Source organism: Gracilinanus agilis, chromosome 1, assembly GCF_016433145.1.
Source record: "Gracilinanus agilis isolate LMUSP501 chromosome 1, AgileGrace, whole genome shotgun sequence".
NCBI lineage: Eukaryota > Metazoa > Chordata > Mammalia > Didelphimorphia > Didelphidae > Gracilinanus > Gracilinanus agilis.
This window is the reverse complement of record NC_058130.1, coordinates 127,879,261-127,903,318: the sequence shown is the minus strand read 5'-3', so window position 1 is coordinate 127,903,318 and position 24,058 is coordinate 127,879,261. Positions and strand designations below refer to the sequence as shown.

The window sequence follows — 24,058 nt, the reverse complement described above, 5'->3', positions numbered from 1 at the left end:
CTCCTACATTGTGGCACTGCATTAGACTTCTCCATTATTTCCCTTGTGGTGACTCCCTTCTTTTTTTCAGTTTCCTTTTGTACATTGTCTTTTCCTAGTAGATTATAAATTCCTTAAGGGCAGGGAGTGTCTTTCTTTTTTCTATTTGTGTCCTTAGCACTTAAACATAGTTCCTGGCACAGAGAAGGCATTTGTTGAAGGTCTATAGACTCGGAAGGAACGAGCCAATTTGGGCAATTATAGTGTTCCACTGGTATCCATGTAGCAGAAAAAAAAAGTGAAGAAGGTCCCTACTAGTTCAGGGAAGTTGATTACATACCTGGGACCAACTCTTGGGAATTGTTGTTCGGTCATTTTTAGTCCTTTATGACTTTTCATGACCCCATTTGGATTTTTCTTGGCAGAAATACTGGAGTAGTTTGCCATTTTCCTTCTCCAGCTCATTTCACAGATGAGGAAACTGAGGCAAACAGGATTAAGTGATTTGTCCAAGGTCGTACAGATAGTGTCTGACACCAAATTTAAACTCAGGAAGATTAATCTTCCTGATTCCAGGCTCCATGCTCTATCTACTGTGCCACCTAGTTGACCATAACTTTTTGGAGAACATGGTCTAATAGGATCGGCAAGAATGGATGAATTATGATATGTATCTTTGATGGAAATTCTCATGTTGATGAATCTCATAAGTCCTAACTAATGTGATACACACAAGGATTTTTGGTAAGTAATAAAGCCTATTCAATCAGTGTTTTCATTAAGATATTGTTATTAATAATATTTTATTAAGCAATTTTCTATAACCTATATTTTAAAATAATATTTATTCTCATTCCTCCATCATGTAATTTAAAAAGTGTTTTTTAATATACCCATTAGCACAAAATATAGATGTATACTTTGAAAATAGATTTTTATCAGGAGGGAGGTTTAATCTTTTTTCTAGTTGGGCTGAATAACCAAAAAGATTTAGAGATCATTGGTCTATGTCTTTCTATTTTTCTTTCATAGAAAATCTACCCATTGAAGTGTAGAACTACTTCTAGTTCTTATAATATTGGGAGATTGGAAGAAATTACTATCTTTATAGAGCTTAGGCCATCTGTCTGTTATCCCTTATTCTCACTTCATGTTTTGTCCCACTCCATTTCTGGTCAAAAGATCCTTGATGAGATCATTTTTTTCACTTCTGACATACAAATAATTCTTGGTAACACACTTCAGCTTGCTTATGTACTTACCTTAATTTTTCATCTTTTCCCCCCATCACAACTGCTGCTCAGACCAGCAGATGAAATCACACACTGATTTATTAGTCTCTAATGGGCTATGTTCCATGCTATTATCAAATGTAGGAGAGAGCTGTCCATCAATTTGCAACTTTTTGAGAAGCTGTGAGGTTAAAACAACATTCTTCCTGTATGATACCTCTAAAATGTAATTCAAAGTATGTTATTTAATCTGGCATACATACTGTATATATATCTTAAAGACTGCCAGATGGCCCACCCAGGACTTGGAGGAGAAAAATATCCCATTTCCCCATTTCTCTTTTTCCTGCTTTTTTACTGATATCTCAGTTAAGAACAGGATCACAGCCTGCAGCATTCAATTAGGCTGATATCTATAAGTAAGCCTGTCAGTTAGAATATTTATTCCATATCTGAAGACAAAGATCCATTTACATATTTAATGGAAAAATTTACCAAGCATTTGTTAAAAACTCTCAAAACTCTAGGAAGGGCAAAGAAAGATGGTTTTAATTTTCATGGTGTCTTTGGGAATAGTCCAGTAAATATATCATGCTGAATATGGTCTTTATAGAATCACAGAATCTCAGCACTGGATAGGTCCTCAGAGGTTATCTAGTTCCACTTGTTCCTACCTGTGCCTCCTCTAGAAGGGCCTAAAAAAGGTCATCCAGGTCCTTGAATGAAGATGGGGAACCTATAAAGCCAGCCCATTCTATACTGCCCAAAAGCAAATTGTCTCTCAAATACAGCTCAGGCTTCCCCACTCAAGTCTTCTATGCCTTATATTTAATTCATAGCACTATAATAGTGAAAGAATCAAACATAATTAAAGACCCTAGTTAATTATGTTGATTGAATTGACCTTCTGGGTACTAGAAATACTATACTGGCAGCTTTAGCAAAACAAAAATCCTATGAATCATAGGATTCATCAAGTATTCTGAGTAGAAAGGTTTCCTCTAATAATGGCTCATTGTTGCCTGAAGTAGCTGTGGATTTTCTAAGACTGAAGTCATGGAGCAAAAGCTCAGACAGGGTCTGTCAATCTGGAAAGTCTTTAGGTAGGAGGTTAGTGATGTCTGTTATTTGAAAACCACCTCTTCCGGACTTCATGATATTTAGAAACTCATCATTCTACAAGAAGAAATCAACTGTGTAATTCACAGTTTCTTAGATCATTCTGACCCTGGCTGTAGTACTTCTTCATTCCCTCCCTTCTTATATTCCTTTTTAGGTTATTTTTATATGTTGTCTTCTCCTATTACACTATGAGCTTCTTGAGGGCAGAGACTGTTTTTATGCCTTTCTTTGTACCTCCATTGCTTGGCACAGTGTCTGGCACAAAGGAGATACTCAATAAATATTTAATGACTGATTATCTCATTAGAATGTGGGCTTCTTGAGGGCAGGGACTGTTCTCTTTTCTTTTTCTTTGCATCTTTGCATGGTGCTTAGTTGAAGATAGAAAGCAGTCCATCTTCCAACACCTGATTTCTTAATCCATAACCCCTTGGAGTTAGACCTTAGCTTTGGAGACCACTGTTCTCAACTACTGGTTGTCCCTAAAAACTAGTGATGATGTTCAAGCAATAAAGTATAACTCTTTAATTCTTATATTTTGCCTGATCAGGTTGTTTTTCATTTGGAAAAAAAATCCAAGATCTTCAAATGGTTTTCATCTCTTGGGAATTTTGAGGTGTTAGGTATTTGATTTTCTGTTTTCTTCAAAAAGAAAATCATACAATGACATCAAATGCTTCATGTAATATGTTTTGTATGTATTAGTACCAAATGTTTTATGAATTGAATGATAAACACTTGGGTGCTCTATTGTTGGCATCAGGAAAGGATAAAAAGGCATATCATTTGTCCACTGGACCAGTTGCAGGGGCAGGAAGATGAACATCTCTCTCTATATGCTCAGTTTGGAACATACTTTATTGTATTTGTGATGTGATTGAATGAGAGTGTATAGCTTAATTGGTACTGACTACAAACCATCTTCTTCCCATCCTGTACCTTCTTGTACTCCTCTAGATGCTCTATTGGGAATTTATCCAACACGTTGAATACTTTTCTATAGATCTTTCATATTTCATGGGTAAAGAGTAATCAAGTTGTCTATTTCTTATTTTTCGTTCTTCCTCTGCATTTGGGACACCTCCTTTTTCAATCAATCATTTCCTTGATGTTATTTGCTGCCAATTTTTCATCATATTGGCAATATACTGAATATACTGTATCCTACTACCCCCCCCCCCCCACCCATGCATCTCTTCTATTGGTCCTTCAGCTGTATACAACTTTCATTCTTTGGAAATAGGTGAGTTTCAAGATTCAGTATAGTATACAATCACTGGGAGAATACATATTAAAAAGATATGGTTTTATACTAGAAAACAGCATGGAATAGATTTAGAGCTGGAGAAGATCTTATAATCAACTTCTCAAGTCCGATGCTCTCATTTTACAATTGTGGTCCATGGAAATTAAGTGACTTACCTAAAATCACACAGGTAGTAAGTGGAAGAGTTGGTATTTGAACCCATATAATTCAACATTAAATGCAGTGCTGTGATCATCTATGTTTTTCTTGTGTGGACTACTATGTTGATGTCTTTGAGTAATTGTGGATCTCACTGAAGAGAGACAGTAATGTCCTGGGTCTTAGTGCAATCAAAAGAATATCATTTCCAAGCAGGCCATTATGAGGATCTCATTATCCTTATGCTGCTTTTTGAGTGACACAAGAAATACACTCTAGCCTACTTTTCTGGCTGTGCCTTTTAGATCACTTGCAATTTGAGTATTTGGAGATTGAGGTTTTCAAGGCAAGACACTTATGACACCCACGGCAAGCTTTTAGCTCCCTGTTTTATGCTTTGTTTGAAGCTAATTATTAGAGGATCATTTCTCAATGGTTATGTCAAAGAATCTTGCAGAATGTTTACATATATATGTGCATATATCTGAAAATATTTGAAGAGCTTCTTTAAGACTATATTTTGTTCTATATTATCTGAGGTTTTTCTCCCCCTTCAAACAACAGAATTGTGTATTTATTTCATCTTTTAGTAAGTGATGTGACAGTAAAGACATCTTATACTCAAATGGATCTTGGATCTCACTGACTGTATGTCCTCTCCAATAATGCTTACTACAAACCAGTCATAACTCTGCCTCCTGTGTGACTCTTGTCCTTGCCCTCTTGTAAGTTCACCCAGGGGATCCAGTCATTGTGCATTTTGCTCCAAGGGTAAGCAAAAGTGAAGGTTAAATTTTTTTTTTTATGAATGTTATCCACAAAGGCTCTTGAAATGATGTGGCTTTTCAATATCATGCCATGCTTTCTCTTTACTCCTCTAGGAGGCAATCCTGCTTGGAATCTTCTTTCATCTTCTTCCATAGTGTCATACACTTAAGTTTGTATTCTAAAGAAATGTTGCCCTGGGCTGCTATGTTTCTCTGCTTGGAAAAGAGATAAAGAGTTTGATGGCAAAGGTAACATCTGGGCTCTTTTAACTGCCTCATTGTGACAACTATTTTATACAGTTTAAGCTTTTATAGGAAATAATGACAACCAAAACAAACATATTTTCCTTTGCCATCTTGAAATTTTTGTCATTGACAGATAATTTGAACAGGTCAGGTTGAAGCCACTGAAACTGTTTGCAATCTCATCATCTAAGCTTTTCCCTTTTTTATGTTGTGGTGCTGATTTTGACAATTTTTTTTAATTAATTGATTGTCTGGCTAAGCAGAGAAGGCTAATCCTAATATGACTTATGCCATTAACCAGTTGTTCTGTGTCTCAGGATATATTCATTTCATTTTTTGCAACATCATTCAGTTCTTCGTGTATACAACATCTTACCATTAGGTCATAGATTTAGAGTTGGAAAGAGACTTATAGGTTACATGTTTCTACTCTCTGATTACACAGATGGGGAAACAGAGGGAAAACTTGCCCAAGGTCACACAGGTGGCTTAAGAGATTTGAAACCAGATCCTCTGACTCTAAACCCATTACTCCTTCCACTATACTCTGCTGTCTTTCTATTCACTTTGGGAAGATAAATAGAAGTAAGGTTTTGGGTCATCTACAAACTTTTGGTTTAATTTATTTCTCTAACCTGAGTCAATACTCAACACTGATATGCTGAAATATGCAGATATACCCTTTTATGACTATATGTTATGCAGGCAACTTTAGGCATTCCTCAAATTCATCTAGATCAGTGGTCCCCAAACTTTTTTGGCCTACCATCCTCTTTTCAGAAAAAATATTACTTAGCCCCCTGGAAATTAATTTTTTAAAAAATTTGATAGCAATTAATAGGAAAGATAAATGTACCTGTGGCCATCACCGCTTCCCTGGATTGCTGCAGCACCCACCAGGGGGTGGTAGCGCCTAGTTTGAGAATCACTGATCTAGATCATTAACTTCAGGTCTGTTAATGATTACTGGTTGAAGAAGGCAGCCAACCATACTGGGAGATAGGAGCAAACAACGCAAACCTACCCCAGAGTCTTTCATTAGCCTGTCATAGAACCTGACATTTTTCACTTCAGAAAGACTAATATTTGGTTTCATAAGTTTTATGATCTAAGAAATCAACAGAATCATGTTAAAATGCAAAGTCTATATAGGAGAGGGCCAGGGATATAACCCTGTTAGCAGAGATCTGTTATCATTTTCTCAGATTAGCTACACTAAGCAAAGAGCTAAGTGGATCTGTGAGGTGAAGATAGTACTGGGAAGTTCTCATTGGTGATGGATTTGACAAAGCTCTGAAGCATTATACATGCTAGTGATAGGTGTCAGGTCCTGGGGCTTACCTAAAATCTGACTTTGGTTTGGCTCCAAACTGGGGTACCTAAATAACAATTCTTTCTTGTGTAAGATTTTAAGATTAGCCAATTACTTTTCTTACAACTCTTGGAGTATTTTTACTCCCATTAAATCGAAGCTCAGATGTGCTCAAGACTAAAGTGCCACATCTGGACACCTTGAAATCAGGTATTCTGACTCCAGATTCCTCTTCCTCTCATACTATACCATCTGTTTCAGCAACTTTACCTGTGGAAAACAGTTTTTTCCTTTGGTACTGGAAAGAGAGGAAGGAGGAAGAGGGAAGAAAATAATTCCCTATTTTAAAGATCTGATTCACATACCTATGAAGGAGAGGCTTTGTGTCTGTGGAGGCATCAGGAAATATGTGAACTTTAAGTAAAAAGCTGTATTATCTTATTGCTTGTGACTTCCATTAAAGATTAAAGTCCATGTGTAAGAAAGGGGCTTCTTTAGCTGCCTCAAGGGAAGCTGAGTGGTTAGGCCCTTATTTCCAAATCAACCTAAAGGGAAGTTTGTGTTAGCTTACAAGTCATTTCACTGCCTGCCATGTGAATTCTATGACTGATACCGAGAAACCACAACAGTTAAGTCAGCTTCAAGCTGCGCCAGCACCCAGGGAACACATAAGAAACATAGGATCTTCATCAGAAATCCGGTCAAGCTTATTCTTATTATAGTTGCCTGTTAGGAGAGATTTTTTTTTCTTTGCAAGAAATCCCTTCATGGATACCTATTATATTGGCTGAATCACAAATGGAGAGGGAGCGCACACACACGTATGCCTAGGCTTTTCTTGGTTTTCTCAGATCATTAAAAAGTAACCCAGGTGAGAAAAATCAATGGACAGTTCCTTATGAAAGGATAGACTGGAGACTACTCTGAGGACAACTGGTAATATAATCAGCTCAATTCAGTTAAAAAAAAGTTAAAATTCATCAATTCATCTCCAAAGAAACAGCTTCAATGGGCTATTAGACACTGCCTGGATGAATCAAACCAGGTCTTCTTTGTGTATTGTGCAGAATAGCCTCATCCCAAGTAACATACTCTACTTGGTTTTCTTCCTTGTGAAACTGAACTGACTAGAGAAACTCTTTACCACACACAGGTTAAAGAAGAGATAGTTGTGGGAGGGCAGGAAAAGATAATGTCAGGATCAAGAGAACTGAAGCATTTAAAAAGCGATTAGGAGTCAACAATATACATGCTGTCCAGCATTTCCCATTTGTAGAGCACAACCAGGGCTTTCCTTTTCTTGCATCTTTAAATCAGTCTTCTTCAACTCCTAACTTGTTTTGCTAAGAAAACTTGCTGCAGTGTCCTACACAAACTAAAATGGAACAAGCCTCAAGGCATGGCTCTGTCTTCTCACCTTTCCTGCCCTCCCTTCTGTCCCCACAAGAACTGAATGCAGTCCTGGATAGTCTCTAGAGGCATGTGGTTTAAGAGAAGGCTCTGTCTTAGGCAATGAAATGATGAAGTAACAGGTGAGTGGTTATGGGTAGAAGTGTCAAAGATCAAGAAATTCCCTTGATTATAAGGATAGATGGCTGTAAAATAATAATTCACTTTTATGTAACACTGATTTAAATCTCTTCTTACTACTCTCAATATTTTTCTATCTACACATTCCCTCTGAATTCTCTATTTCTGTCAAGGGCACTTTCCATTTACCCAAGTATTTAACCTCAAAATATTCCTTAACTCTGTCTGCATCCTTACCCCCACTGCCACATCCAATCAATCACCAACTTTTGTCAATTCTGACTCCACAACAGCTTCTATAACCCTCCCCTTTTCTCCACTCACTCAGTCACCACTCTGGGTTAGGCCCTTCTCACCCCTTGTCTGGACTACAGTAATAACCTCCTCTCTGGTCTTCTTGCCTCTAGTTTCTCCTCTGTCCTTTCCAAATTCCATAAATTGCCAAATTAATAGTCTTAAAATACAGATCTGATCTTGTGATTCTCTTACTCAAAAAACTTCAATGGCTCTAAGATAAAATAAAAACTCCTCTGTATTTGGTATTTTGAGCCCTTTGCCTTCTGGATCAAAACTCTCCAGGTTGATTTCATGTTACTCTCCCTTTCACAGTTTACATTCTAGCCTAACTAGGGCACTTGTAATTCCTTGTACCCAATATTCCATCTTTAGTTTCTGTGTCTCTGCAGTAATTTCCCATGCCTAGAATATTCTCTCTCCTCAATTATAGCTCTTAGAATCTCTAGATCCCTTCCATATACCTAGCTCAAGTACCATTCCTTACCCAAGTATTTTTTGTTTTTCCAAATTAGTGCTCCATTCCTCAAAATTACTCTGCATTCACTTTGTAGAGAATTTGAACTTATAGTTCTCTGTACAAATGTTGGGGGGGGGGAACTAGTAGAACATATGGTTCTTAAGGGCAGCAATTTCTCATTTTTGCTTTGTATACCCAATATCTAATCTCTAGTATCTGGCATAGATGACAGGCACTTAAATAATATTTGTTGAATTAAATTTGCAAGTGAGGAATCTGACACTTAGGCAAATATCTTGCTCTAGGTTTCATAGCTAGTTTGCAGTCAGAGCTGGAATTTGGACTGAGGTTTCCTATTTCAAATACAGCCCTACTCTAAGCAAAATCCCCTAGGTCTTAGATGAGCCAATGTAGAATTCAGGGTCAGGCTTCCTGAGGTCTATGGTTAGGGGGGTAGGCTAGATGGTGAAGCCCCCTCAAATCATTCTTCAGTGCTGTTATAAAATAGAAGATGCTAGAGGGGAAGGAGCCCTTTATTTAATTTTTGTCTCCCCATTCTTAGTGTATGGTGGGTGATTCATGTTAGTTGGTTCATTATTAGGGGTTAAAGTCTGGCAGTCCATCTTTGAAAGCCAGCAGAAATGTGACCATGACCAGAAATGGGAAAAACTAAATTAGAAGGGGTGGATGGGAATCAACTACAAAGTTCCCTTGGAAAAGGGACACTTGAAAATATGTTTATAAGGAGTGCTTTAACTTTAAAATTTGGAGGGGAAAAGAGGTATAGTGTGTCCCACCAGAAAGATATCTTCTTATCTTGGGTTATATTCATATAACTTTTGCTCTGACAGGGACAATGAAATACTGGGCTTCCCAGGGAATGGTCAATACAAATTATATGTTGGAAATGGGGTCCCAAAAGAAGGAGGAGAAATTAGAAGAAAAAATGGTAGGGGAAAACTTTTTATAACAATAACAATAGCTATCATTTACATAAGATCTTTAAAGTTTGCAACCCACTTTAAAGTTTGAAACCCATTTGTTTCTCACAACAACCCTGTGAGGAAGGTATATTATTGTCTCCACTTTAGAGACAGAGACTTAGAAAAGGTTAGGTGACTTGCTCAGAAAGATACAGCCAGTAAGAATCCAATGTAGTTTTGAATCTAGATTTTCTGTCTCTTACTCCAGTATTCTATCCACTATACCACAAGGAATGAAGTCAAAGATTGTATTGGTGAGGAATTTAAATTCGGTTAGACAGCGTATTTTAGGGAAACAGTTATGCAAGGCAGATTAGGAGTCAAAATCAAATGCTGTTTTTGGGTTACCTAAATTGCAGAAACTCAGCAGGTAGTCAAAGGTTTATTAGGAGTGTTTCCCAATTTAAGAAGAGGAAAAGACCAGAAAAAGGGGAAGGTTTTGGCATCAGTATCCATGCTACACTTGAATGGTGGGTGATTTAAAGCTTCTTCTCTGTTATTTTCCTCTCACTGGGAGGCAGCTGAGCATAGCTAAAGAGTGCTGAATTTAGAGTCAAGGAACCTGAATTTGAACCTTGGCTTGGGCAGGATTCAATACCTTGGGCAAATCACTTAACTTTTCTCCTTTGATCTTATGACTTCCGAGCTGCTCCAAAAGCCTTTTCATACTTTAGACAAGGCAACGTTTAAGGTAGGTGAAAAAAGGTTCACAATGTCTACTTCCAGAAAAAATTTAGGGTCCAAAGCAAAGGTATTTCCAAAAAGACCTTCTCTATAATGTAGCTTAACCATAATGTACCCTTAGAAATTCTGTCACTTTGGGACTCGATGCATGGTGCTCATCTCTGGTGTTCAACTTGGTAGGACACCCAAGCTGCCCCTTTCTATAATTTATATTCTGCTGGTATATATAGAATGAGATGAATGAAACCTCCCTGTTTCTCTCCAGAAGATGAACTGGGTGCTAAGTAGAAGCAGCAAGAATGCTGAATTTTACATTCTTTTCCAAAACAGCTTTCCCTCAACATTAATCATGGTGCCATATCCCTGAAGGGATTTTCTCCCTGTAATGGACTATGCACAAATGAACTCATATATTCCGCTTGGCCTATTTTAAATAACGCCTCTGACAATCCCACCACCAGCTGGATTCTCCAATGTAGGCAGGCTTTCCTCATGCATGGCAGGCTTGTCTTCCTGTTTATTCAAGTGCTTTACATAAATTTCCTGGAGCACAGGAAGGCTGCTTTGCTTCTTATTACTTGATGAAATGTCTAGAGGACATTTCAACTTGCAGATTCAATTCTGCTTAAAGCAGTTGATTAGTCAAGGCCCTGTTTCCTAGATGCTATGGATGCTTAATTCTAGACTAGTGTTCTTAAATGCATTTACCTACCCAGGATAGTGAGAGGGTGGTGACCTTGGCCCCTTCTCTCTGTTTCCTCACCATTTGTTCTGTTAGAGGTTTAACCTCACTATCGGCACTTGACATGAAGGTGAAGGGCATGCTTGTGCTAGATGCTAATAACTGTTCAGTGGAGGCCTAAGGAATATGGGAGAAGGACAGTGGGAGAGAGGGGCAAGGAACTTATTTATGGAATTGGAGAAAAACTGGCCCAGTGATCTCAAATTTGACCTTGATGAAAATTTGTATAACTCGGCAAATTAGTGAACTCAGGTCTCTAAAACCATTAGACCAAGACTATAAGATGCTAGATTTCTGGCTGAGAAGGGAAAAAACCCGAAAAGATGCAAATGTGACCATATTTCTCAAATGTATCTGGCCTGTACAACTCTCAAGTGTATTTTTCAGGTAATATTGTATATTCTAGTTCTCTGTCTTTACCTTATCTCCCTTTGAATATGAGTACAGAAATTCTATCTTACAAAAACTTTTTATTACTCCAGTTACTGGTGTACTGGTTTTACAAATGCATGTTTTGTAGTCTCACTCAGGTATTGCATGCTTTGGGATACTTTTCATTTTCTGTCATCAATACTTGTATATATCACCCTATTTTTTTTTAAACCCTTGCCTTCCATCTTAGAATCAATACTAGGTATTGGTTCCAAGGCAAGAGTGGTAAGGGATAGGCAATGAGGTTAAATGAGTTGCCCATAGCTAGGAAGTGTCTGAGGCTAGACCTGAACCCAGGACCACCCATCTCTGGTTCTGGCTCTCAATCCGCTGAACCACCGAGCTGCCCCCATATCATCCTAATTTAAGGAGAGGAAAAGACGAGAAAGGAGAATGTTTAGGCATCAGCATCCATGCTACATTTGAATAGTAACATAAAGCTTCTTCTCTCTGTTGCTCTCTAAGTATATAATCTCTCATTGGAAGGCAACCTAAAGTACTCTGGACTGAGAGTTATGTAACCTGAATTTGAATCCTGTTTTGGGTAAGTTTCAGTAACTTGGGCAAGCCACTTAATTCTTCTCCTTTGATTGTATGATTTCTGTTGTGAGTGAGTTATTTGGAATACAAGCCCCTTAGAGACGGGGGTTGTTTCTTAGTTTGTCCTTAGTACCTTGTATAGTCTCTTGACCATAGTTGGTGTTTAAAAGGTGTCTGAGAAGTGGTACTGGATTGGTCTGGGAAAGAACATAAACTGATTAATAAAAAAAAACTCTTCAGGTAATTAAGTTATTTAAGCCTTCCAGAGAGGTACTGCATAGTATTAAATGTTAAATTGATTTTTAGTTTAGCATACTGGAAAGAGCACTGAGTTTGGAGTCACATATGTAGGGCTGTAGTTCAGGAGAATGGGTAGAACTTTATATATATATATATATATATATATATATATATATATATATATATATATATAATAGATCTAGGAATTATCTGAAAAGAAATAATAATTAATCCCATGGGAGCTGCTAAGATCAAGAGAGGAGAAAATATAGAGATAAAAGAGTAGGGGGCTCTCATTTAAATAATAATAATAATTACTAGCTTTTATATGGTGCCTATAATATTAGCAGGCACAGTGCTAAACACAATAAAATTTACCTCATTTGACCCTCACAACAACCATGAAATATGAGGGCTATTATTATCTCCATTTTAACATTGAGGAAACTGAGTCAAACAGAGGTCAAGTTACTTGCTTTGAGTCACATAGTAAGTGTCCAAGTCTAAATTTGATCTCAGGTCTTCCTGAATCCAGGCCATGGAACCACTTATCTTGGGGGCATCCCAACTTATCAACTTCTCCTGCTTGACACTATTATGACGCAATCACTTGGGACAAATCATTTAATCTTTTTGGGCTTCAGCTTCTTTGTAAAATAAAAAAAGATAGATTAGACAGTCTCTACGGCTCCCTTCCAGAGCTAACATTCTATGGCCCTAAATATGAAAGGAATGGATATAATAAAAGAAAGGCAACCACAGATAACAAGGATAACAGAGATGAGAGAAGATGCATATCAGCGGAACTAGGGCTAACACAGACTAGACTGGCGGTGGACAAAACCAAACATGGAGCAACATTATGTCTGGGTGGAAAATATGACTCCAACAAACCTAACTTCATCTTATGGCCTCCAAGTTTACCAAACTTATTTTGTACTAAATTTGTAGCTGCTATATACAGTATTCTGGTCAAAAGTAATAGTATTTCTCCAAAGAAGGAATCTGCTCTTCAATAGACTGTGCAGAGAATAGTCATACATTAGAGAGGGAAAAACACAGGATTACAAAAGTTAGAAAGGGGCCATACTTTCCTACCTAAATTCTGAGTTTCAGCCACTCCTATCTCCTCTTCACAGTTTCTCCTGGTCAAGGAGAACACATGTTAAAAGGCTGTGATATAGTACATAATAAAAGTTGAATACTGTGTAATTTGATGACATTCAATTTCATTAGCATGCATAAAACTGGTTCAAGAAACAGAAGTAAGTTTACTGAAGTTTTGATTAGAATCTGGAGACTGTGTATCATTGCTAAATTGCCCCCTTTTTTTGGATGTAACTTTATCTTTTCTTTAACAAAGCTTCCAGGGGGAAAATTAAGTGTCTATTAGTTCAATTTCCACCTAAAAATACACCAGTATCTGCAATACAGATGTGTTGTTTGAGGCAAAGTGAGCAAGTATCTGGATGCACCGTGAACAGACCCTTAATCCAAAGAGCAATACTAATGCAAACTAAAAAAATGCTTCAGATTTAACTCCAGAGGCATAAGGTTATTGTCAACTTACTCTGCAAATACAACTGATGTCTATTGAGTACCTGCTCCAGGTAAGATACTGTATCAATGAAGTATTAATCAAAGTCCACAGGCAAGAAAGAACATGGTATATTAATGAATAAGGCAGGAGGCTTACAAGATCATAATAAAATCGTAGATTAATAGCTGGAAGGGACTTCAGAGATCATCTAATCCAATCCTCTTATTTTACCAAGTAGAAAACTGATGTCCATAGGAGTTCAATCTGACTGGAATTCAGGGTACTATTATCATCCCCTTTTTATAGCTGAAGAAACTGAGGTTCATAGTGGTATAGTAACTTGTTCAGGGTCACAGGGCTAAGAAGTTGTTGTTCAGTCATTTCAGTCATGTCCAATTCTTAGTGATCCCATTTGGGTTTTGGTTGATAAAGATATTAGCATGGTTTACCCTTTCCTTCTCTAGTTGATTTTTACAAATGAGGAAACTGAGGCAAAGAGGGTTAAGTGACTTGCCTGGGGTCATTTACCTAGTAAGTATCTGAATTTGAATTCAGGAAGATGGGTCTTCCTGACTCGATGCCCAAACTCTATTCATTGTGCCACCTAGCTGCCCTAGAAAGTATCAGAGGCAAAAATTCATGGTGTCAAACTCCAATAGAAATGGGGACCACTAATCTGTTCAAAAGGATCTCTATGGGCTGCATGTTGGCTTAATTTTAAAATGTAATATTATCTGTTTTATTGTATTTTTATTTTTTGGGGGCTGAACTTGAGAGTGTTTAGGGTGTCATGTTTGACATTTCCTTAGTATATCAACTGGCTGTAATCAGTGAATATAATGGAGCTTTGCTGAGCTCACCCAACTCAGCCAAATGGAGGCACCATGTGGAAAAAAAGGCAGGAATCTGCTTCTGGAAGCATCATGTGTTCACTTACTTCAGAGGTTGGGGTAGTCTCTTCCCACTGGCTCTGTAGATAGAGCATGTATCTTTAAAACTACTACACTGGGTCGGTCTTGCTCTCTTTTTCTGGTTGTCTTCAGGAGCTGAAGGCCCTGATTACCTGAAGCTTAAGCACCTTGGCCTGGGTTGGAGAAAAGGAAGGTCTATAGCTTCTCACCCTGTTTTAGATCTTGTGACCTCAAGAAAAAGGCTTAAAGTTTTGGTCTGTTTCATTTATTCTTTTCAGTTCTAGGAAGTGGCAGAGGCAGTAGAGTCCTCAGACCTGGGAGTCCTGGCAATGGCAACTTTGGAGGCAGGATCCCAGGCAGGTGGTTGTTGTTAGCCCATCCTGGAAGCCCCTGAGAAGCATGAAAGCTTCAATGCCAGTACAAGGGGGCTTTGGACTTTGAAGCTGGTAGAACTATACTATATAGGAACTGAGTTAATCTGTGAACCTGATCCCTTTTTCCACCCCAGAGACTGAAGTGTTATAAGGTACAAGGTTGAAATTATACTTCTGTGAATGTTTAAATGTTTGATCCTGCTGTACCTTTTAAATAAATATTGCTTTGTAAAGGCTAATTCAACTGTTAAATGCAATTGGGGTACAAGGTATGCCTAAAATTAGGGGAACACAAATGGTGGGGGCTTGAGTCAATGACAGAGAAACTGGTTATTTCTCTCCAACTCCATTAAGGACTCTGGAGAACAGAATAAGACAGATTGGAGGCTTTCAGTATTAAATAGATAAGTTTGAGCTTTATGCTAGATGCAAAAGAAAGCCATGGAAGTGCATGACATTTAGATATATACTTTGGGAAGATCACTTTGGCCATCATTTGAAGATGAATTGGAGAAGAGGATGATGGGAATATACTCTGGCATCTAATGTAAGGGTCTAAGTGAGACTGGGTTGGGGGGGTGGCATGTGAGTGAATAGAAGAAGATGGATAGATATAAGACATGTTGGGGAGATAGTCAACAAGATTCATCAACTGACTGACTCTGGGACTTTCAGGGGGAAGTATGCTAACACCTTACACATGAATTGGCTAGAAACTGTGGGTTTTCCGGGAAGATCATACCACTAAGTAGTAGGCACTTATTTGCCCTTCCTCTAAAGGAGCTTGTCCTTAAGGTCATTGTAATAAGAACTGGATCCGGTCAAGGGAGGTAAGGGGGGGGGGTAAAAGGGAGACAGCTGGGGAAGGGATAAAGAGACACTGAGTTAATAGGCACTGTTAAATTGTTTTAGAGGTCTACCCAAGGATCAAAAATGAGTTGGGCTCAGGGCTCCCACAGATCCACTGCCTCACTGACTGGTACAAATGAGTGGCAAATAACAAAATGGGAACAAAAGATGACCTAGTAAAGTATGTTGGTGATGATGTGTTCCTGGGGCCATAACTATAGGAGGTAGTGAAAGTTAACAATTCTGTATTGAAAATAAAACATCTCCTTTTGGGCTCTGAAATCTGAAAGGCCCCTTCAAGCATGAATACTTACTTTTTACTCAAATATAGTGTTAGACAAGCCAAGTCCCTATGAGAAAACTGAGCACAAATGACGCTTAAATGAATTAGAACATTTCCAATCAGTAATGTACTTAAGTGAGAGGCACCCTGTCCTTGTGAGTCAGGAAGACCTGGCCTTGCCTCTGATACATTCTGGCTGTGTGATCCCAAGCCTGTGACTTAACTTGATGGCCTAGACATTTCTATTAAATTATTAAAGTTACATATCAGTAAACTGTTTGCCTTATAGAAACCTTAGAGTCTAGCAAATAGAGGGCTGAACTTGATGTCAGGAAGACCTGGGTTCAAAACCCATATCAGACAGTGTGTTTGGTAGGGGGAGTTTTCTTATGGGAAGTTCCCTACACACATGAAATCACAGACTCAGATGAAAACCAAACCAAACACACTTACTTATTAAATGTAAGGAGAAGTGGCAGTATTTAGGATCCTTATTCTGTTTAATTATTTAAAAAAGAGAAGCCCTTTCATTGGTTAAATCAGAAGAGGGTTGCTTTATAATTTTGTTATATTTACTTCCCAACAATGGATAAACAATTTTTGTTTTCATTGTATAAATGGAACAGAGATGCCTACTGGAAAAAGGCCAGCTGTAAACACCAGGGCTTGGTGTCCAAGTTCTCTTTTATTCTAGCTACCATGTGGTTGTCAGAAGAAGCTCTAGAATCTGAGAACCCTTGGCCCCAAAGTGAATGAATACACTTACCTCGGCATACTGGGCTACAGCACTAGCTTCAACGGCATAAACTTTCCTGGCTCCAGCCTGCACAGCAAAAAAGGAAAGAATTCCGGATCCACAGCCAACATCTAGGACCACCTTAAACAAGAGGGGAAAATAGAAGGAAATGGGGAAGGGGAGGTAATAACATACCTACAAAGTAAATAATAATCTCATAGTTTCTTTTTGGAATTATCATGTCATTAACTCACACTTACAAACCCTTAGTGGTTTATTAAGTATTTTTCTTATAGAAACCTTATGTTTTAATAGAATACAAGGCTTGATGCCAGGAATAATAATAATAATAATAATAATAATAATAATAATAATAATAATAATAATAATAACTAGCATTTATATAGAACTTTGAAGTTTACAAAAGCACTTAATAAATAGTTTCATTTTATCCTTGAGACATTATTGGGAACAGGTGTAATGATTACCTTCATTTTATAGATCAGGAAACTAAGAGAGATTAAATGGTTTTCCAAGGTCATAGAGTTAGAGGCTGGATTTGAATTTGAATCTTCTTGACGCAGGTCCTTCATTCTATCTATTGTACCACCTACCTGCCAGGAATGACTGGGATCAGATCTTACTGCACACACTTAATTAGTTGTGCAATTCTGGGTAAGTCACTTAAGTTTTCTGTACCTCAGTTTCCTCATATGTAAAATGAGGGGATTGGGTTTGATTGGCTGATAAAGTCCCTTCTAGCTCTAAATCAATGATCCCATGAGATAAATACTATGTTTGAGATAAATAGTACGTTCTCTCCATTATGTAAATGAAGAAAATGAGACACCTAGGGAGGACGTAACTAACCCAAGAAAGGTAGGAACTCTTTGAAGAGCTAATATTTCTTCCTAAGATTTGTCGGCTTCAATAATAAGAAAATTCTTGAATAATTTACAGGAAAAGGAAAGCCAGATCCCTTTTAATGGTTGGAGCAAGTTGAGAAAAAAAGAGGATATGCATTTTCTTCCTTTAAGAAACTTCTGGCAGGTATTCCCATCTGGAGGGAGAAGGCTTGCCTGGCTTTTGTTCCACCAGATCCCTTCTTGTTCCCACTCTCCTCTCCCAATTGCCTCTCTCCTGTTAGCACTATATCCAAACCTCTCCCTTTCTGTGCAAAGTCAAGGTCCCCTCACAATTCTTACTATCATATGGGTATACACTTGTATGTTGTAAGTGAAATCTTAATGGCTTTCATGAATTAGATTTCTAACATGGAATCTACTATTTTATAATTATAAGAACACATATGAAAAAACATAAGCAAACACAAATGATAATGTAAACAAAACCTTATAGAGTTTTGGTTGAATTAAAAAAAAAGAAAATGAAAGTTTCTCATGTCTTTAATATCCTCTTTTCCCTTTAGCCCTGTCTGCATACATATTGCCATTCTAAGAAAGGGTTTTAAAATCTTTTCTTCTCAAAACAGCATTAAATAATTCTTTGCCTTCTCTCCTGTCATGAGGAGTTAACTTAGTTAAATGGAAAATATGCTAGATTTGAAGGATGAATTCTATCTGAATTGTGCTTCTTACTGTGTGACAAATTATTTAACATTTGTGGGTCTTAGTTTCCCCATCTGTAAAAGAGAGTTAGACTAGACCAAGGATCACTAAACTATTGGAAGGCCACATCCAGGCACCTGTGCCTGCAGCTAAGAATAGATTTTTTATATTTTTAAATGCAATAAAACTTCATTTAAAAATGTGAAAACCATTCTTAGTTCATGGAGCAGTGGTTGTTTGCAAACCCCTGGCCTAAATGATCTAAAAAGATCCCTTTTCAGCTTTAAAATCTGTGATGATCTTAAGGAGATATGCTTGTGAACATAAAAAATATAGAAAGAAACTGTTTAGATGAAAGAATAAACCTAATTTACAATGCTATAAATTATAATAGAGCTGACATCTCAGATCATGATTCTGCTTCAGCAGTGATTTAGGAGTTTTGGTTCATTAACCATAGGACTTAGAGCATGAAGAAAACTTAAGAGATTGTATAGTTCAACCCTTTTATCTATAGGTGAGAAAACAGAGAAGAGAAGCAATTTGCTAAAATTTCTGAACCTGGTCTAGACTATGTCTAACTTCCAAGATCATTTGGTCATTTTATCTCATTTCTTAGACCCCTTCCTCTTTCAGGCTAGATATTCTGATGTTTCTAAGGCTGATAGTGGGCAGGCCATATCACTTTTGCATTCATCCCTTTGGACAAAAGGAATGAAAAGCTTTTTTGTTCCAAGATACAAGGTTAACCACAGAGGTAGTGATTTTTATGGGAGAAGTGGCTAAAATCTTTCAAGTTCTTTGACCCTGGTCATATTTCTCTCTCTTTGTTGTTTTGTTGTTAGCAGGTGACATTTTGGGTCAGTGTCAAAGAAGAGTACATTTGAGAGATTCATCAGAAGGATTTGGGTACACTTCAGAAGGAAAATAATACTCTGATGGAATGATGTATGATTTCACTGAACTCAGCTAAGCCTTCTCATTCTGCAACATTCTTTTCTATAGTTTTCCATAAATCCTCAGTGAAGGACTTATTCAATATACTAGAGCAGTGGTTCTGAAACTTTTTCTCTAGACCCACATTGTACTCTGTAAAACTTTACAGAACTTTTGGTTATTTGGGGTAGATATATTAATATTTATTTTTGTTTGGTCATTTTTCAGTCACATCCAACTCTTTGTAATCCCATTTCAGGTTTTCTTGTCAAAGATACTGGAATGATTTGCCATTTCCCTCTTCAATTCATTTTATAGAGGAGGAAACTGAGGCAAACAGTGTTAAATGACTTTCCCAGGGTCACACAGTAAATGTCTGAGGCCAGATTTGAACTCAGGAAGAAGGGTGAGGACTGGCACTCTAACTACTGTGTCACTTAACTGCCTATATTTATATTTACTGTATTAGAAATTAAAACTAGTAACTTAGAAAATATGAAATTCATTTAACATGTTGATAATATACCCATTAAATATCAACAGAATATAAAACAAAAAATTATACTTTCCAAAATGAAAAAAATATAAGAAGAGGCTTTGTTTTATACATTTTTACAAATCACTTCACTATCTGGCTTATAAGAAGAAAGACTGATCCTCATACTTGCTTTTGTATGAATCTATTGCAGTATACTATTTTTGTTGGAGTGTATGGAGAAAATCTAGCCTCACAAAGATGTATAGTTGGAAAAGGGAGGTATTTTTAGTATTATTATGAAAATAGTTTTGAGTTTGTAATCTCTCTAAAGGGTCTAGGGCAGTGATGGCAAACCTTTTAGAGACCAATTGCTCAAACTGCAACTCTCATATAGCATGTGAGCCCACCCACCCCCAACCTCCTGCCCCCTTATCCCAAACAGGGGAGAAAGGAAGTGCTCCCATTTGACTGCTGGGCAGAGGAAAGGGTCAAGAGAGAAATGTCCTCAGGCATGCATAGAGAGGTGGAAGGGAACAGCCCCCTCCAGCACACGTGCCATATGTTCATCAACACAAGTCTAGAGGATCCAGAGATCCTTGGACTACACTTTGAGAATGACTATACTAAGACTTTTCCCTGGTTCTTTTAATATTTTATGGATAGCAGTGAAATAGTTAGATTTGTCATTGTATCCTTCACTGTTATTACACAATTGGTATGCCTACTTTTCTGCAACACACATCCCTGATGATGTCTTTCATTATTTTATACTACTTCATGCACACAAATCATTGGTGACAATCTGCTATAGTCTTCTTACCCATAGATCACTTCCTTTAGGATTTCTGAAATTTGTGTTCTTGTAAGTGTGTGGCATTCCATGAATTATACCCATATAGCACCATAGGGAGAATATTGACACTGAAAAGCTGCCTGCTTCACCATTTCTAAAAATGGATTCAATTCTACCTCCCCTACTCTGTTCTGAGTCTACTGAATCTAAAGACACTGTAAGTTACAATCTATTCAAAGCCAGAGCTCATAAGCTCCTGACAATGTGTGATCTTCTAGGTGCTAAAGGCATTTAGTAAAATAGCATAGTAAAAAAAAAAAAAGTAGTACTAGACACTTTTTTCATAAACCTGGAGCACCACCTCTTACAATCATCAGTAGAAAGAATGGACAGAAAAAGGAATCATAGAGATTGGTGAGGAGGAAAATATGCACTATGTGTGCGATATTTGGCCAGGTCTTATGCATGGAGATACCAGCAATATGCCAGCCAATATTTTCTTTTAATATCATGGCATTGTTTTTATGGGGCCTGATTCCCACTGGAATTCTTATCTCTTCCTGTTAGATTTTACATTACCTCTGCTTCCTCTCCTTCTCCCCCATGAGCTGTTCTCACTGCTAATATCTGCTGAACTTCAGCTAGAGTCCTCAGCTAAAGGGTTAGCCCTTTTCCATAAAAGGAAGTAGACTCTGTTATCTCTAAGTTTTAAAATAAATATTTACTGTTTTTTTTTCACATCACCAAAGTTTCCCCTAGTATCCTTCTTTACCCTCCCAGAGAGTCATTATATGTAACAGTATTTTTTAAAGACAAGAAAAAAAAAGAAAAGGAAAAACTCAGCATAGCTTATGACTACATTGAAAAAGTCTGAAAATATGTGCAATGTATCACAATTGTGGATCTCCCACCTCTGCAAGGGGATGGGATATATCTTCTCATATTTCTTCTTTTGATCTACATTTATTCATTATAATTTTGCAACACACTTCTTTTGTCTGGATAGTTGTTCCTTCTATTTACACTGTTGTATACGATTGTGTAAATTTTTTTACTCTGCTCAGTTCATATAATCTTTTCATTCTTCTCTGTTTTTATCACACTCATCATTTCTTACAACACAGTAATATTCTTTTACCTTCAAGGACTGCATTCATTTAGCCATTCTCCAAACAACTATCATCTCTCTTTTCAAGTTTATTGTTCAGAGGCTAATCTTCAGCTTTTTTAGAAAGGCAAGGCCCTCGCATATCCATTTAACAGCTTAGAAAAGGAGGAATTTATCTCTTTAAGGGGAGAGAAGTTTTTTTTTTTTTTTTGGACAGGCCTATTAGACAACTATTAATCTGTCTTCTGAACTTGCTTTCCTCTGCTAGGAGGACTTGTATTTGTCCCAAACCTTTATTTGACAGTATTAGAAATTTCTTGTAATTTCCATTTAACCTGTAGTGGTGATCATGCGACCACAAAATCCATTTCAGAGAGTTCTGCCAAAGAAATCTCATAGGAGTTATATGGAAGCTGGGCTATGAAATCCTTTATGATCCCAAGAAGTCAAGCATGGATAAAAGCTAAGAGAGATAACTAGGTCTTTTTTTCCTCCAACTCTTGGTCCATACTGGTGCCTTTAGCATTAAATATGGCTGGCAATACCCCGTTAGAATTTGAGTCCTTTACATATTATTATGAAGGAAATAATGAAAAGATGAGCTGTAGGGTCAAGAAACAGCTTGGGATTAGTGAAAGAACTGTTGGATTCTCCCAGTAGCATCCAAACCACTTTCCTTTTCCTATTCAACTTGTCCATCTGCAGCTCCAACCCAAGATATATGTATTGATGAATTAACTCAATAGGTTGTCAATTCAATAGTATATCATAATCTAGACAACATAAATTTTTCATCCATTTCATTCTAAGGGTCTGAGAAAGGTCTTTATGGTTCTGGGGTTTGACACAATATGCACAATGTCCTATATAAAGGGAATATCTGGCAAACGTTATTATCAATGGGTAGTTTTACATCTGGACTTCATACATGAACTCTTCCATGACAGATAATAACAATTATGACAAGGATGACTCATTGTTTTATGATGCTTCAACTGATGATCAGAAGATTAGGGGAAGAAATTACTTTGGGTTGCATATGGCAGGGATTCACACATATATACATACACACATTTTATGTATACACACGCACACATCTTTACTTTCTGTTTTAGAATTAATATTGTATATTGGTTCCAGGTGAGAAGAGTGACAAGGGTGATGCAATGGGGATTAAGTGACTTGTCCAGGGTTACCTAGGTAGGAAGTATTTGAGGCCACATTTGAACCTTCTGTCTCTAGGTCTGAGCCATGTAGCTGGCCCCTTGAATCACCTATATTTTTAAATAAATGAGAGACTTCTTGTAAAAGGAAAATTTTTAAGTCTATGTTTTTCTCTGCAAAATCAACTGTTTTATTATAATTGATAAGTAATAAACATAGTGGGATCTTTAGCAGAGTTAATAAATTTGGGTCCTGAGTGTACCCAAATCATATTAAAATGGAATTGGGAAATACTTAACAAAATAAGTAGAAATACAATAAAACATAGATAACATTACACTTTAGATCTAAGTCAATATGTGACCTGTAGCAATTCTTGTGTACAGTTTCCCTTTTTCTATTTGAGCTTGACCCACCACTCTGTACCACTCAGACATCTCTGTAACTGGATATATCAACTGTGGTTGAAAATTGTCTGTGAAAGTCTGCCTGTTCCCTTCTCATGTTTTCATCAAGGATATCTTTGATACAATTTCCAGATTTAAAAGAGATGAGAATTTTCCTTTTTTAGAGATGTCTTGAAAATTGATCCTCAAGTAAAGACGCTGATTCTTATTATCACTACATCGTAGAGAAATTTAATCCGCACGTGCTGAGGAAGTGGGCATGGTACTTAAGAAGATAGAAATTGAGAGCAAACACATCAAGAAAATATCTCACTGAAGGTGTCACAATTTAAGGGCCCTCAAGAGAATGGTGATAATATCTGACATTTATATGGTGTTTTTAGGTTTGCAAAGCACTTTACTTCCATTATCTCATTATCTCCTCTCACAAGAAAGACTCTCAGAGAGGCGATAATACAAGTATGATTTCCATTTCACAGATGAAGAAATTGAGGCTCATTGAAGTTTAAGTGATTTAAAGCTATATGTCTAGGAAATAGCAGAACTACTCTATAGAGCTACACACACACACATACACATATGCACACACATACTATATATGTTGTAGTGCTAACCTTTCTTTGTTGCCATTGTCATGCTCAAAGGGGATTAAGGAAGTTTTAATATCTGTTGATTCTCCTTCATCTTCATGTTTAGTGATCTCAGAATCAAGAAAGGGGTCTGATTGAGAGAGAAGGAGACAATCCTGAGTTCCTTTCCAGTTGTTGACAGATGATCCAATATCTAGCTTTGCCTCTAATCCCATGTCTGTTACATGGTTTATATTTCTCAATATTTTTTAAGTCTAAAACTACAAAATATGGAAGCCAGTGAAGTTTTGAAAACAAGAAAAGCAAATAATTATTTTGTAAACATTTTCCCAGGCAAATGAAGAAAGTTTTTT

At 37.2% G+C, this 24,058-nt stretch overlaps 1 protein-coding gene across 1 annotated transcript in view; it reads right to left on the bottom strand.

Moving 5' to 3' along the window:
- The window catches only part of LOC123230865 (histone-arginine methyltransferase CARM1-like), a 259,765-nt gene that overhangs the window by 62,890 nt on the left and 172,817 nt on the right, over positions 1–24,058 (bottom strand). Inside the window, exon 5 of the mRNA XM_044657043.1 lies at positions 16,692–16,802. Within this exon, the coding sequence (XP_044512978.1) occupies positions 16,692–16,802 (111 nt within the window). The remainder of the gene's footprint in view (positions 1–16,691; positions 16,803–24,058) is intronic.